Source organism: the organism of the source record quoted next, unplaced genomic scaffold (genome assembly GCF_019419815.1).
Source record: "Pyrus x bretschneideri cultivar Hongxiangsu unplaced genomic scaffold, Pyrus_bretschneideri_v1 Contig1, whole genome shotgun sequence".
Lineage (NCBI taxonomy): Eukaryota > Viridiplantae > Streptophyta > Magnoliopsida > Rosales > Rosaceae > Pyrus > Pyrus x bretschneideri.
The window spans coordinates 16302850-16315990 of NW_025999390.1; the positions used below are offsets into that span (position 1 = coordinate 16302850).

General features: G+C 36.7%; 1 protein-coding gene, 1 long non-coding RNA gene and 1 pseudogene across 2 annotated transcripts; 2 read left to right on the top strand and 1 right to left on the bottom strand.

The window, feature by feature from the left end:
- Positions 1–2042: 2042 nt before the first annotated feature.
- On the top strand, positions 2043–3491 carry LOC125472641 (annotated as a pseudogene).
- Positions 3492–7215: 3724 nt separating this feature from the next.
- Positions 7216–7911, bottom strand: LOC125476147 (uncharacterized mitochondrial protein AtMg00810-like). Its single transcript, XM_048581872.1, has one exon. The coding sequence runs from the start codon at positions 7909–7911 to the stop codon at positions 7216–7218; it is 696 nt and encodes a 231-aa protein (XP_048437829.1).
- A 2204-nt stretch (positions 7912–10115) lies between these two features.
- LOC125471835 lies at positions 10116–11220 on the top strand. Its single transcript, XR_007253918.1, has 2 exons — positions 10116–10357; positions 10887–11220. It is a non-coding gene; the product is annotated as an uncharacterized LOC125471835 (long non-coding RNA).
- Positions 11221–13141: the final 1921 nt, after the last annotated feature.

Sequence of the window (13141 nt, forward strand, 5' to 3'; positions counted from 1 at the left end):
ATACAAGAATTTCATAATTTACTCTTTCAATTTTCAACCTCTGCTAGCTGTTGTTTGTTGAATATTGATACTTTATTCTTTCAATTTCCAACCTTTGCTAGCTCCTGTATTCCCTCTTGGGATAAGCTCATTTTTTTACTTGTAAATAATGTATCTTCATTATAAAAATTTTATAATCAGAATTGCTCAATATCAATCTCTATTTGGAGATCATCCTCTACAAACATTCACTCGAATTGGAGAATGTGTAATCATCCAAAGTATCAAAATAAATCAACGATATAGGTACCAAGTAGCATATTTATAATGAACCGTTGATTTGTTTGATATATTTGAATGACTAAATGATTTCCGATTTGAATGATTTTTTTGTAGAATGATCATCAAACGAAGATTAAGAGCTTTAATGGTTCCGATTATATAAATTTAACGATAATAATTTATGAATAATACTTGGCTATTCAAAGGATGAGTAAGAATTTCTACTCAAAATTGTTCATGCCGATTCATAAAACTTCGTGTTTATAATCAGAACCATTCAAATTATAAATCACTTTATGAAGATCGCCTTTGCAAAAATTCAATTAAAATTAAGGTTATTTAGTCGTTGAACTGTGTAAAAACAGATGAATGGAATTGATAAAAGCATTCTCGAACCGTCTATGTATTTGCCACAATAGATTGACTAAACGATCTTATTTTTAATTCATTTTTTGCAGAGAAGATCTTTACAAAGTGATTCATAATATAAACGGTTCTGATCATAAGTATAAAGCTTTGTGATTCAAACACAAAAAATTTTGAGTAGAAATTCCTACTTATACTTATGTAACCAAATATTGTTCATACATTATTTGAAAGTAGAAGAACGAGCTCATTCCCCAAGAAGGAATGCAAACATTATCTATTTTTATATTAAATTTTGATTTGATATCTTCTGAAGCAGGAAAAAAAAAAAGAAGCAAGGAGTGATTCCCACTATAATTACACAAGGCAAATATATATTTACAAAAGTCTGCAAATTACTTATACCACTTGGTCCTACTTTCTAGTGACATTCATCTTTACTGGTAAGTGAGAGGTCTTAAATTCAATTCTCACCAAAGGTGAATTTGAACCATATTATTACTAGCCTATTAGTGTAGATAATATTGTTTGTTAAAAAAAAAAAAAAAAAGGTCTACCAAATACTTCTCATACATTAGTATTTAAAGAAACTAAAGATAAATAAACATAAATGGACTACAATTGCTAAGAGGCTCCCATAACCTAAATGGACTTAGCAAATTCCTATGTAATTAATTAAAGGGTGGTGTTATCCAAACATCCATTTTTACATCCCACACCTCTTGTTAATTTTTATCTTTTAATCTTCTTCAATTCATAAGGTTGTGTGTGAGGTAAAAAAAAATGAGTGAAAAATAGTATCCTAATTAAAATACACAACATTTATTATTCCAAAACATATTAGTGGTTTTTAATTTTTTTTTCTTCAGGGCATGCCTCCCACATCATTTATTATTCCAAAGCATCTTAGTGGTTTTTGAATTTTTTTTCTTCAGGGCGTACCTCCCACATCACCTTCTAATTCGATAAAATACAACCTAAATTGAAAACTTTATTTATTTTTAGTAAATTTACTAAAAAAGAAAATAAAAGATAATGTTAGGAATAACAAATTTGTAAACCAAACGATGTGTAACCAATAAAAAATAATCATGTTAATTAACAATTTAGTAATAATCCAATCATCAATCACCACACATTTGATTACAAATTTGATTTAAAAATTTAGTCTCTCCAACATTACTCAAAAATAAAAGTGGGTGTTTGCAATGGGACGGATGAGACTTCCCTAAGTTGGTTTGGGTGGATAGCACGTTAAAGGCCCCCCTTTCTTTGATCAATTTCTCTGTAAACGTACACGTATTACTTGGCTCTTGCAGTTTATAAATATATTATATTTGTTATGTGTATGTATGTATATGCAGCTTATCAACTCATAGCCTCTTAGCTTGTGAGAACTGTGAAGAAAGTTAAACATGACCATGAGCACCCAAGCAGCAGTGGCCAAATTTCAAGTGGTAGATTTCTCAATGGACAGCATGAAGCCCGGGACAAGTTATTGGCGCTCAATACGCAACGACATTTGCCACGCCCTTGAAGAGCTTGGCTGTTTCATGGCAATCCTGTCCAACAAACTTCCGTTGGAGGAACTTCACAACTCCTTCCTTGGTGCATTGCAAGAGTTGTTAGATTTCCCCATGGACGTCAAAGTGCGAGACCAAAAAGGGGCCTATTTATCTGTCAATCCTACCCATGAAGGCTTGGAGGTGCTTAATGCCACAACCACTGAAGAAATTCAGAAGTTCACTTGTCATTTTTGGCCTAATGGAAACGATCATTTTTGGTATGATTTTGTACACATTTTTTACATATCAACAACTCTCGTCTTTAAGATTTAAACTCAAGACGTTATTTACATTTTTTCAATAGTTGTATAGTTTGTGGACCAAAATATAGTTATATAGCTAATAGTCTATAGCGTTCCCTAGCCTACCGGCTATGGCTTTTATTACATACCTTAGGACTTTAAATCAACGGTTCTGGTTAAAACATTAGAATCAAATCTTTTTTTCTTTTTTTTTTTTCGGCAAAGAAGCAAATCTATTTATTCTCCATCCTTGATATCAAATGTTTAACATACTGACTTCATTTAGCAAATCTATTTATTCTCCATCATCAGATGATCAAGAAAACATCAGTGGATGTATATTAATTAATGTTTAACATACTGACTTCATTTGTAACTTGCACATTTGGAAAATGTTCTTTATTGACCAGTGAGGGTGCACTTGTGTATGCAAAAGTGATGGAAGAACTACATCAAGTTGTGACAAGAATGGTATTTGAAAACTACGGTGTCGAGAAGTACCATGATGATCACGTTCAATCAGCTTCTTACAATCTCCGATTCAATAAATACAAAAACCCCAAGAAAACTGGAATGGACGTGGGGTTAGCCCCTCATACAGACAATAGCTTTTCCACCGTACTCCATCAAAATCAGGTCTATGGTCTGGAGATATATACAAGGGATGGTGATGGATAGTTTTTGATCCTCCGCCGTCATCCCTTATATACCTAGCAGGAGATGTGTTTCAGGTACGTACATCGATCTCAAAATATGAACCTCTTCATATATAATTCTATAATTTCACAGATATTTTGATTCAAATTTCTCGAAATAGGTTTGGAGCAACAACAGAATACGACCTTGTAGACATAGAGTCACGTTGACGGAAGATGAGGTAAGATTCTCAATAGCTCAATTCACAGTAATGAAAGAGGTGGTGAGCATACCAAACGAACTTGTGGACGAGGATCACCCACGACGGTACAAACCACTGAATCTTTTAGAATTTCTCAAAGAAGTAAAATACACTGGCAGTAAGACTGACCTTACAGTCCAGGAATACTGTCGCATTTGAGTTTCTTTGGTCCAAGGCTCCAAGCTGGTTCCTCTTTTGCCTTTTATTTTGTCTTGTCATGTATTTTCTTTTCTTTTATCTGTTTCTTCCTTTTACAGTTGAATAAGATGTTTTCTCTCAAGAGATTTGTACCCCAATTAGTTATTGCCCTGTACACTTAAGGTCCTGAACAACTACTCCCACACTGTCGCTTGTATTAAAGGAAAAAGAGAGAAGATGTTTTCTCAATAAATATTCTCGCATTTGAAATGACCCAGCACATCTCGACTTTTCTTAGTATTGGCCACGGATTGAACAGTGGCAATTTTCCAATCTTCTAGTAGTGACCTGGTGCTTCACCATATAAATCATTCATGAACCCACAAGGATTGTCAAAATTCTAATGGCCATTGTCAAATTCTTCAGCATAAATTAAAGGAAACTTAACGGAGTAGATCAAGATTTTATACACTGGCCACCAAAAGACTGCATACATGCTCCTTTGATAACAGAATCCTTAACATCTTCACCCAAGCGCCATCGTTTGCACTGTATCATCAATAAAAGTGATGTTATTTCACTGATAGCTAAGTCTTTCTGAAACTTAGGATTAGATTTCATGTCGATAAATTCAACCTGACAAGTCTTTGAACCCTTTTCAAACTTCGAAAGTCTCTTGTTTACCTACTCTATTCGGTGATTCCACTTGTAGCCAGAACATTCTGTATCTCTACCATTTCCTTTAATACCAAAACCTTACAACTATTTGATTTATTTCATTTTCAAATCTGTCCAGCTTTGAAGGGATTTTGTATTCTATTCCTTCCCCTTTTACCAGTCACTTTATTTTTCCCTCCTACAATCCGCTCTTCGAAATATTATGATAATGTATAATGTACAGAACATGTTGTACTTAACTCAAAATAGGAGATAAAAAAGACAGATGTTTGACTTTGGAAATTCCTGCAAAAAACGTAGTTGTTCGTACTCTCAGTGTTGGTGTCAAAACTCGAACAAAGTTTGGACTGGGTTCAACATGTATTTGATACAAGTGTTGCTTCGCGGTGCCATGGTATGGTTCAAGGGAAAGAGAGCATAGACATACCACTATTGGAAGCTATTAGAAAACAATGTTTGTGAGGTTGTGTGTAAATTTGACTTCACTACCAGAAATTAAAGCTTGCCCTATAAAGTTTTACCCGACTAACCAAATTTCGTCAAGTAAAGGGACTTTACCTGAGGGATTTTTTAGTTGGTAGGGCAAAACTGGTCAACATTTAGGGTTTACTCAAAACCTTTACACGGCAGAAGTTAATTGCAGGGTAAAGTACAATTCTTCGGGCAAAATTTTGGCGCCAAGAGGGAAAAAAAATGGTGCACAATATTTGATGGTTTGCTCGACAATTCTGGTGTTTGTCAGCTAGGTTGACTTTGCCTGACAACATTGTTTGTCACCTAAGTGTTACTGTGTGGATGGGTAAAGGCCCACAATGACGTGTAAACATATCCACCGACAAAACCTTTACTCGATGTTTTTCTTGTACTTGAAGGAATGGTTCGTTGGTCAAACCCCTATTCATCAATTATAAGTATGTGCTTTCCTTTTCCTCTTTCTCCTCTGCACCTTCCTCTTCCTCTTTCTCCCCTGTGCCTTCCTCTTCCTCTTTCTCCCCTGTGCCTTGCTCTTCCTCTTCCTCTTCCTTTCTCTCCCCTCTTCTTCTTGGCTTCAATACGCCCATTTTCCCACTACCCAAACCCAACCATTTCACCACTTTACACAAGGTCCCCAAGTACCTCATGAAAAACAACAGCAGTAAAGCCATGGCTATGGTGGCCTAAGTCCACAACTAGAAGAGGACAGTGCCTAGGCCCACATGGGTAGTTAGAGGAGCGAGGTGCACCCTCAGTTATGGAGGTCTAGAGAGTAGTATTAGTGGTACAAATCAAAGTAGTGAGTACGAGAAAAGGAAGGAGTCGAAGCCAAGTCTGGGGGTTTGCAATAACTATAAAGCCTCATTAACAGCTTGGATTGTACTGACTATATCAGTCAGATATAATAAATAGTCATCGGATAATATTGACTATATTAGTCTGGCGTTTGGTTTTATATTGGATTAATCTGTTCATTAGATAATATTATCAGATTACAATAATTTTCTAGAAAATTTAAAAAGTTATTGATGTTAAAATGGAAAAAGGGAGAAAATCAAAGAAACAAAAAAGAAAAACGAAAAGGGTTTTTTATCACAAATGGTTCCTGAGATTGATCAAACTCATCATTTTAGTTCCTCACTTTCAAAATCAATCAATGTCATCCCTGACATTCACTACTGCACATCAATTTGGTCATTCCGTTAAGATTCCGTCAACTATTCTGTTAGTTTGTATGTGGGACCCACAAATCCAATGAAATGGTGACACGTGGATTACACAAAATAAGGCTTTTTATTGCAAATGGTCCTTGACTTTGATCTAACTCCTTATTTTGGTCTCTGAGTTTCAAAAATCGATAAATTTGGTCTCTGACTTTCAATACTGCACATCAATTTAATCATACCGTTAAAGTTTCGTCAATATTTTTTGTCCCATTAATCATATGGTGCCACATGGATTAACTATAAGGAAAAGGAAGGCACCATGACACCACTAAAGTACCTGGTATCCTGAACTCACTCCTCATTCTCTCTAGTTGGTTATAATCCTAAATCTTATCAAATTTGGATTTGATTTTATCGAATTTAGGTTGAATTTTTTTTCCAATTGAGGTTGTGGGATGTGAGAAAAATGCCAGCGCAGAATACTCTTCTTTTGGTTCACTCTTAAAAAAAATAGTTTCTTATAGTTAATCCACGTTGAGCCATATAATTGGATTAGTGAGACCACATTAACGAAGGGAATAAATTGATGTACGGTAGTGAAAGTCAAGAACCAAATTTATTGATTTTTGAAACTTAGGGACCATTTGCGATAAAGTCAATAACAAGACTTGCCTCTGTCAAAAAAAAAAAAAGAAAAAGAAAAAGAAAAAAAAAAGAAAGAATAGACAGTAGAAATCTTGAGAGAGTTGGAGAGAAATCAAAGAAAGAGCGAAGTGTTGTGGGAACTCAACGAGACGAAGGCAAACATAGAAGAGGATACACGGCAAGGGAAAGCAACAAAGCATTTAAAGGTGTAAATCCATCCTTTTAATCTTCCTTTGTTTGGTTTCTCTCGGCTTTGTAGGAGAAAAAGAAGCACCTTGGATGTTCAACCTCTCCCATTCCCCGAAGCAAAAATGGAGGTGGGGACTCTAAAGAAGCAAGCCCAAATCCTTTCCCAATCTCTCACCCTCCTCCGGTGTGGAAAAATGAAGAAAGTTTATTTTTCATTATGTGAAGAATGAGATTACAAGACAAGTCTTTTAAGTAGCAATAACTAAGGGAACAACATCCCTTAAATTAAGAAGATATACACTACAAAGTCAATAAGAAAGACTTAGGGGTTGCGGGCTATTGAAGGTGAAAGAAAAGACTTGTACTGTTGCTATGCTAGTCAAGCATATGCAAAAACCATGAGAGAAAAAGTTTACAACCTTTACAATGTTTACAACCAGCTGTCTCCCAATGCTCCTCCTCAAGCTAGATCAAGAGGATTAACAGAGCCAAGCTTGCCAAGTAAGTGCTAAAATTGAATGGAGGCTAAGGCTTTGGTAAAAGCATCGGCCAGTTGGTCTTCACTGAGTGTAAATGGTATGAATCACTTTGGACTAAACCTGTGCACGTATGTAGTGACAATCAGCCTCGATATGTTTGGTTTGCTCATGAAACACTAGGTTATAAGCAATGTACATTGCTGCTTGATTATCACGCGTCAGAGACATGGGTGTATAGTAAGAGAACCCTAGGTTCTGACGAAGGCTTTTTATCCATATTAATTCACAATCAGTTGAAGCCATAGCCCTGTATTTAGATTCAGCGTTGGAGTGAGCAATAACAGGTTGCTTCTTGCTCTTCCAAGTGACCAAATTGTCCCCTACAAAGGTGCAATAACTAATAGTGGACTTGCGATCAAGGGTATTCCCTGCCCAGTCAGCATTAGTGAATCCCAGGATCTTGGTTGAGTTGTGATTTTGCATGAAAATGCCATGGCCAATAGAACCCTTGAGATATCGTAGAATCCTCTTAGCAACATGGAGGTGATCAGTTGTGGGAGCATGCATAAATTGACTCACTAGATTGACAACAAATGTGATGTCAGGTCTAGTTATAGTTAGATAAACGAGCTTGCCTACTAACCTTTGGTAGTAACTAACATTGTGAAGAGGTTCTCCTTCCATACTCACTTTCCATTTGCAATCAAGTAGGGTGCTAGCAAGTTTACAATCCAAGAGGTCCGCTTCTTTGAGTAAGTCCATGACATATTTGCATTGGTTGAGGGAGGGACCTTTGTGTGAGGTGGCCATTTCAATACCTAGAAAGTATTTCAAGAGTCCAAGGTCTTTGATGGCAAACTTACAAAGGAGTGCAGCTTGAGAGAGTTGATTTTATCTATATTATCTCAAGTTATGATCAACATAGATGAGAACAACTAACTTGCCAATTGAACCTATACGAACAAACAAGGATGAGTTAGCATTGCTCCTAGTGAAACCCACTTCTTTAAGCACTGAACTCAACTTGGCGTACCAAGCTCATGGAGATTGCTTCAAGCCATAGATGGCTTTGTGGAGTTTACAAATCATGTTAGTATTGGGGGCTTGTGGATGGCTAGGCAGGTAACCTTATGTACAATTTTTCTTCAAGTTCTCCATTCAAGAAAGTATTTTTAACATCCATATGGAACAATGACCATCCATGATGAATAGCAAAGGATAGGAGCATCCTCATTATGTTCATCTTAGCAACTGGTGTAAATGTTTCCTTCTAATCAACTCTAAAAGTTTGAGTGAAATGTCTTTCAATTGATCCCTTTGAATGGAACTTGGTCTTGTAAATCCACCTACTGCATACTGTTTTTTTTCTCGGAGAGAGTTTGACAATACTCCATGTACAGTTGTCATCCAAGGCTGGCAAGTTGCCATTCATTGTGCAGATTGGCTTCTTGCAAGGAGCTTGGTTCATGGTGACTTGAGATGACACTGAGGAAAACTGCATGACTAGAAGACAATTTGGAATAAGATACAAAATCAATGAGTGGATACCTTGCAACATAGGTTACATAGTCTAATAACTTGGTTGGTGGATGATGATCTTAAGTTGGATTCCTTCTCGTATGAGGTTGAGTTGAAATGGATGGGGTGGCCTCAAAAGGAAGCAATTCCACATGAGAATGAGATGACATCTTTGCAGGTTCACCAGCTATGAATGGTGTCATTGATTCATGCCCAGATTGATCTCAAACACTTCTTGTAGGTGTGAAGTTTTCTCTATGTTTAATTGGAATAGGCAGTGGGAAAAAATCAAACCAATGCTCCCCCTCACTTGAACGGTCTAATAACTTGTTGATGTAGGGAGCATTTTCCTCAAACTTGACATCTCTGGATACAATAACCTTGTTAGTATTAGGGTTAAAACATTTGTACCCTATTTGAGTGGAAGAATATCCCATAAAAACACATTTGATAGCCTTGGGGTCCAATTTGCCATGATTGGGGAAGGGGGGGTTGGGACATGAACAAAACAAAGGCATCCAAACACTTTTAAAAGTGATAAATCAATGATTTTTCCCTTAAGAACCTCATAGGGTGATTTAATCCTTAAAACTCAACTTGGTAGCCTGTTGATAAGATAGGCAGCAACAAGCACACCTTGTGACCAAAATTTCTTGGAAACATGCATGTGGAGCATGATCACCGGTACATGGGATGGTACACCACGTGTTACTATACAAATAGTAGAATATGTGTGCTAAAAAGTTAATAACTTAAAAAATAAAACTTCTCACCATTTCTATTAAAACACGTGGTGTACCACTTGTGTTCCGGTTACAAAAAAAAAAAAAAAACAGACAGCCAGGAAGCAACATGTACCAATCAACTGATGCACCTCAAGAAGAAAGAACATGCTCTCTCCGCAAATTCTAGTTGTTGGTGTCCTTTTTCTTGCTCACGAGTACAAGACATGGAGGCCAGCTCTTTATATAAGAATTCCACCAAAAGCCTTTTCTGCTAGGAATTCGAATGAGAAGATAAAAATTGAGATTCAAAAGTCTGCAAAAGAAAACTATAGAGAATAAAAGAAGCTGTCTTCTCAAGTTGCTGGAGGATGAGAAAATTTTTATTGTGATCAGAATACGGGTGATACATCACGTGTTTTTGTATAAGTGGTGGGAAATTTTCTTTTTTAAATTATTAACTTTTTAACATACATATTCTACTATTTGTAGAATGACACGTAATGTACCATTTCGTATTTTGATCACACTAAAAAATCTCTCCTGAAGGATTGACACAAAGACAAAGAAAAGATAAGCCTTTTCGCAAAGTCTGGAGAACCATGCTCGTTAGGGGTGGGCAAACGGCAGGTCCGGGCGGGTAATCATGGTTCGGGGCAGGTCCGGGCGGGTAATCATGGTTCGGGGCAGGTACGGGCCAATTCTTAATATTTTAGAGAACAAACAGGGCGGGCCGGGCCGGATCCTTTTCATTTACGGGGCGGGATAAAAACGGGTACCCGGACTAACCTGTTTCTAATTATAATGAAGGGCTGAGATTGAATGATAACCTATCATATCATTCAATCTCAACCGTTAGTTTCTACCCTAGGTTCTACAGGAGTCCAAGCCAAGGTTCCAAAATCACAGCTGCTTCTTTATTCCTCCCTCTCGCTCCATCTCTTTCCCTCTCCTCCATCTCTCATGCATCAGTGCAATCAACCTTTACTGATCGTTGTTGCAGCCACTTTGTAGTGGTTAGCTGATCTTATCTTTGATTTGTAGTGGGTTTTCTTGTTTTAGTCAATTTTGATGATTTTAGTTTCTTTTTTGAATAATATTTTGGATTTAGAATAATAATTTAGGGTGCTTAGATGAAATAGTTTTGGATTTGAAATCCTAAGATCTGATCAGCCTTTTGGTTTATGTATTCAATTTTGGGGTTATTGTATGTTTTTTTTTTTTGGGTGAATTAATTGCTTTCTGAAATTAGATGAGGATTAATTAACCATAGTTTTGAAAGCATAAGGAGTTTAGTTACTTTAGTACTTGTTTCTTTCGTGGTCGATTTTATGATCTTTGATTTTTCAGAGGTGTAGGGGTGTTCTAATGTGTTAATGAAATTATGTTCAAGTGGGTAGTTTAAATGCTAGAGACCATCGACGTAGTTCATCTCTTTTAGCATGATTTATTTTGGTTTGCATGACTTGTCAAAGTTGTATTTATATGTGAACGTATTACACATACTAGCACTCTTTTGAGTATATTTGTATTGTTGATATTCAGCCGTTCACCCCCACCGCGGGAAAGGTCTCATTCCTGAGAACCAGCAGGAATATGCAGCAGCCTCTTTGAAGCTTAAGTTATGGAAACATGCTCAATAAATCTGTTAGTATTGGAATTCAATGCCATTGGGTTGGCTTGCTTATGTAGTTCTGTGGTATGTCATATATTTTTGGTGAGATTTGAGATGGATTAAATTGTTCATTGGTTTTCATTGTGTTGATTGGTTGAATATGAATTAGGATTTTAGATGTAAGTACGAGTAGGAATATAATCATAATATCTTGATATCTTGAACTCTTGAATATATAAAATTTACGTTGTTACCATTGTAATATATTGAACTCTTGATATCTTGAATATAGAAATGATAATGTGGTGGGTCTGATTCTTGATATATAGATAGAAATGATTCTATGCTTACTGTTCTATTTAATTAATCCGTTCAAGGATATAGGAATAGGCTAGGTGATCTCTGTGGTCAATCTGTGCAATCTGTGTTCAATCTGTGCAATCTGTGTTCAATCTATGCAATCTGTGCAACTACATAGAAATGATGTGCAATATGTGCAATTGCTGTGCAATTGTCTTGCACTCTTGGAATGCAGTGATGTTGGACGTTTAATGTTATTGCAGATGTTAATGTGGATGTTATTCCGGTTTTAATGTTTATGGTTTTTTTGGATTTGGAATAGCAAGCAGAAGCTTGAGGCTTGAGGCAGCTCTTGTAATTTTTGAAAACATCTGTGTTGCTACAATGCTGCTGTGCACTGCAGTGCAATTTTATAAAAACGCATTTTTGAAAAAAAGAAAAAACAAAATAGAGTTAGACTCGTGGACCTGCCATGGACCGGCTCGTTTGAAACGGTCCGAGTTAGGTCCGGTTCCAAAATTCAAAATCTCTCTACCCGGCCCGGCTCGCCCCGTTACAGTTTATAACGGGTAGGGCCAGGTTCCTCCAAATTTGGCCAGGCCTGGCCCGTGCACACCTATAATGCTCGTGGTAGCTAAAGTTAAATTAAAAACATGAAGCTACAAGTTAAAAGCAAAAGGAAAAAATTGAGTTTAAAACTCAATGGAAAGGAGCTGCGACCAAAAATTTGCTTTTGTAATGTAAGAAGTAAATTAAAAGCAATGTGGCTTGCTTTTCTTGACGCCACGTGAGTCCTGCTTGGACCTGGAAATCCAAGTCTACACTACACAGAGAAGAAACAAAAAGCCTGCAAAGTTCTTAATTAATTGGGAATTGCAGCTGCCCATGTGGCAACCTAGGGAAAGCTACGGGCTCTATGAATTTTGGACCTTAAATATAACTTGGGCCAAAATAAATGGGCAAAGCCCAACGGTGAATGGATTCCATCTGCATCCATTTTGTGGGATCCTAGGGATCTTCACATTTTAGTCATTCATCGTGTATCGTGCAGTCAGAAATCAGTTGACTTTTTTTTTTATTTAAAATTAAACACAAATAGTATCTGATGAAAACTGACAACACGATGTAAGATGAACGGTTAGGATGTGAGGGTCCCCACAAAGTGGATCCGGAGAGGATCCTTTTCCCCCAACAGCATCATGGAGACAGTTTTGAACCACTTCAAACTCCGTAGATGTGAAACATCCAAAAGCACAAAGCTCGATGGACTAACACTACGTTAAAAAAATTAGTCAAATTCTCGAAGTGGTCAAATGGCACAAAGTCGCATCAATTTCCAAATGGCATGAAGCCACTTCAAAATTCAAATAGCACAAAGTCGCATCAATTTTTAAATGGCACGAAGCCATATCAAATATCAAATGACACAAAGCTTGCATTAAATTTCAAATGCTCATTACCTGCACAAGCTGAAACTGCATAAAGTACAAAAACCAAACAAATACCAATTCAATGAACTACGTCGTTTTGGTTCCATTAAGGATACGTAGGCAGTCTAGTAGCATATTCTAGATGCAACTGCAAAGCCCAAACACAAAATCGAATCCTTAGTTTATTCAATTAAATTCACCCAAATAAACCAGAACACCAAATCCTTTTAGTGGGTCATTCATGCACTAAAAACCCAAACCAAATCAAAAGAACTGTGAGCGACTTGATCTCTCAAAGGGGTACATAGGCAATCTAGGGCTCGACTTAGGTGCAGTTGCAAAATCAAATAAACACATAAATCCTCAAATTTCTTTTTTTTCATGTTAGAATAAAAGGGTTTTCCTTTCCCAAAAGAAGGGTCGTAATTGATAGATGTGTGTGACATTGACTAGGT

Bases quoted from the DNA above. Each gene is read 5' to 3' on its own strand.
- LOC125476147 (XM_048581872.1), bottom strand. From the start codon at position 7,911: ATGGCCACCTCACACAAAGGTCCCTCCCTCAACCAATGCAAATATGTC.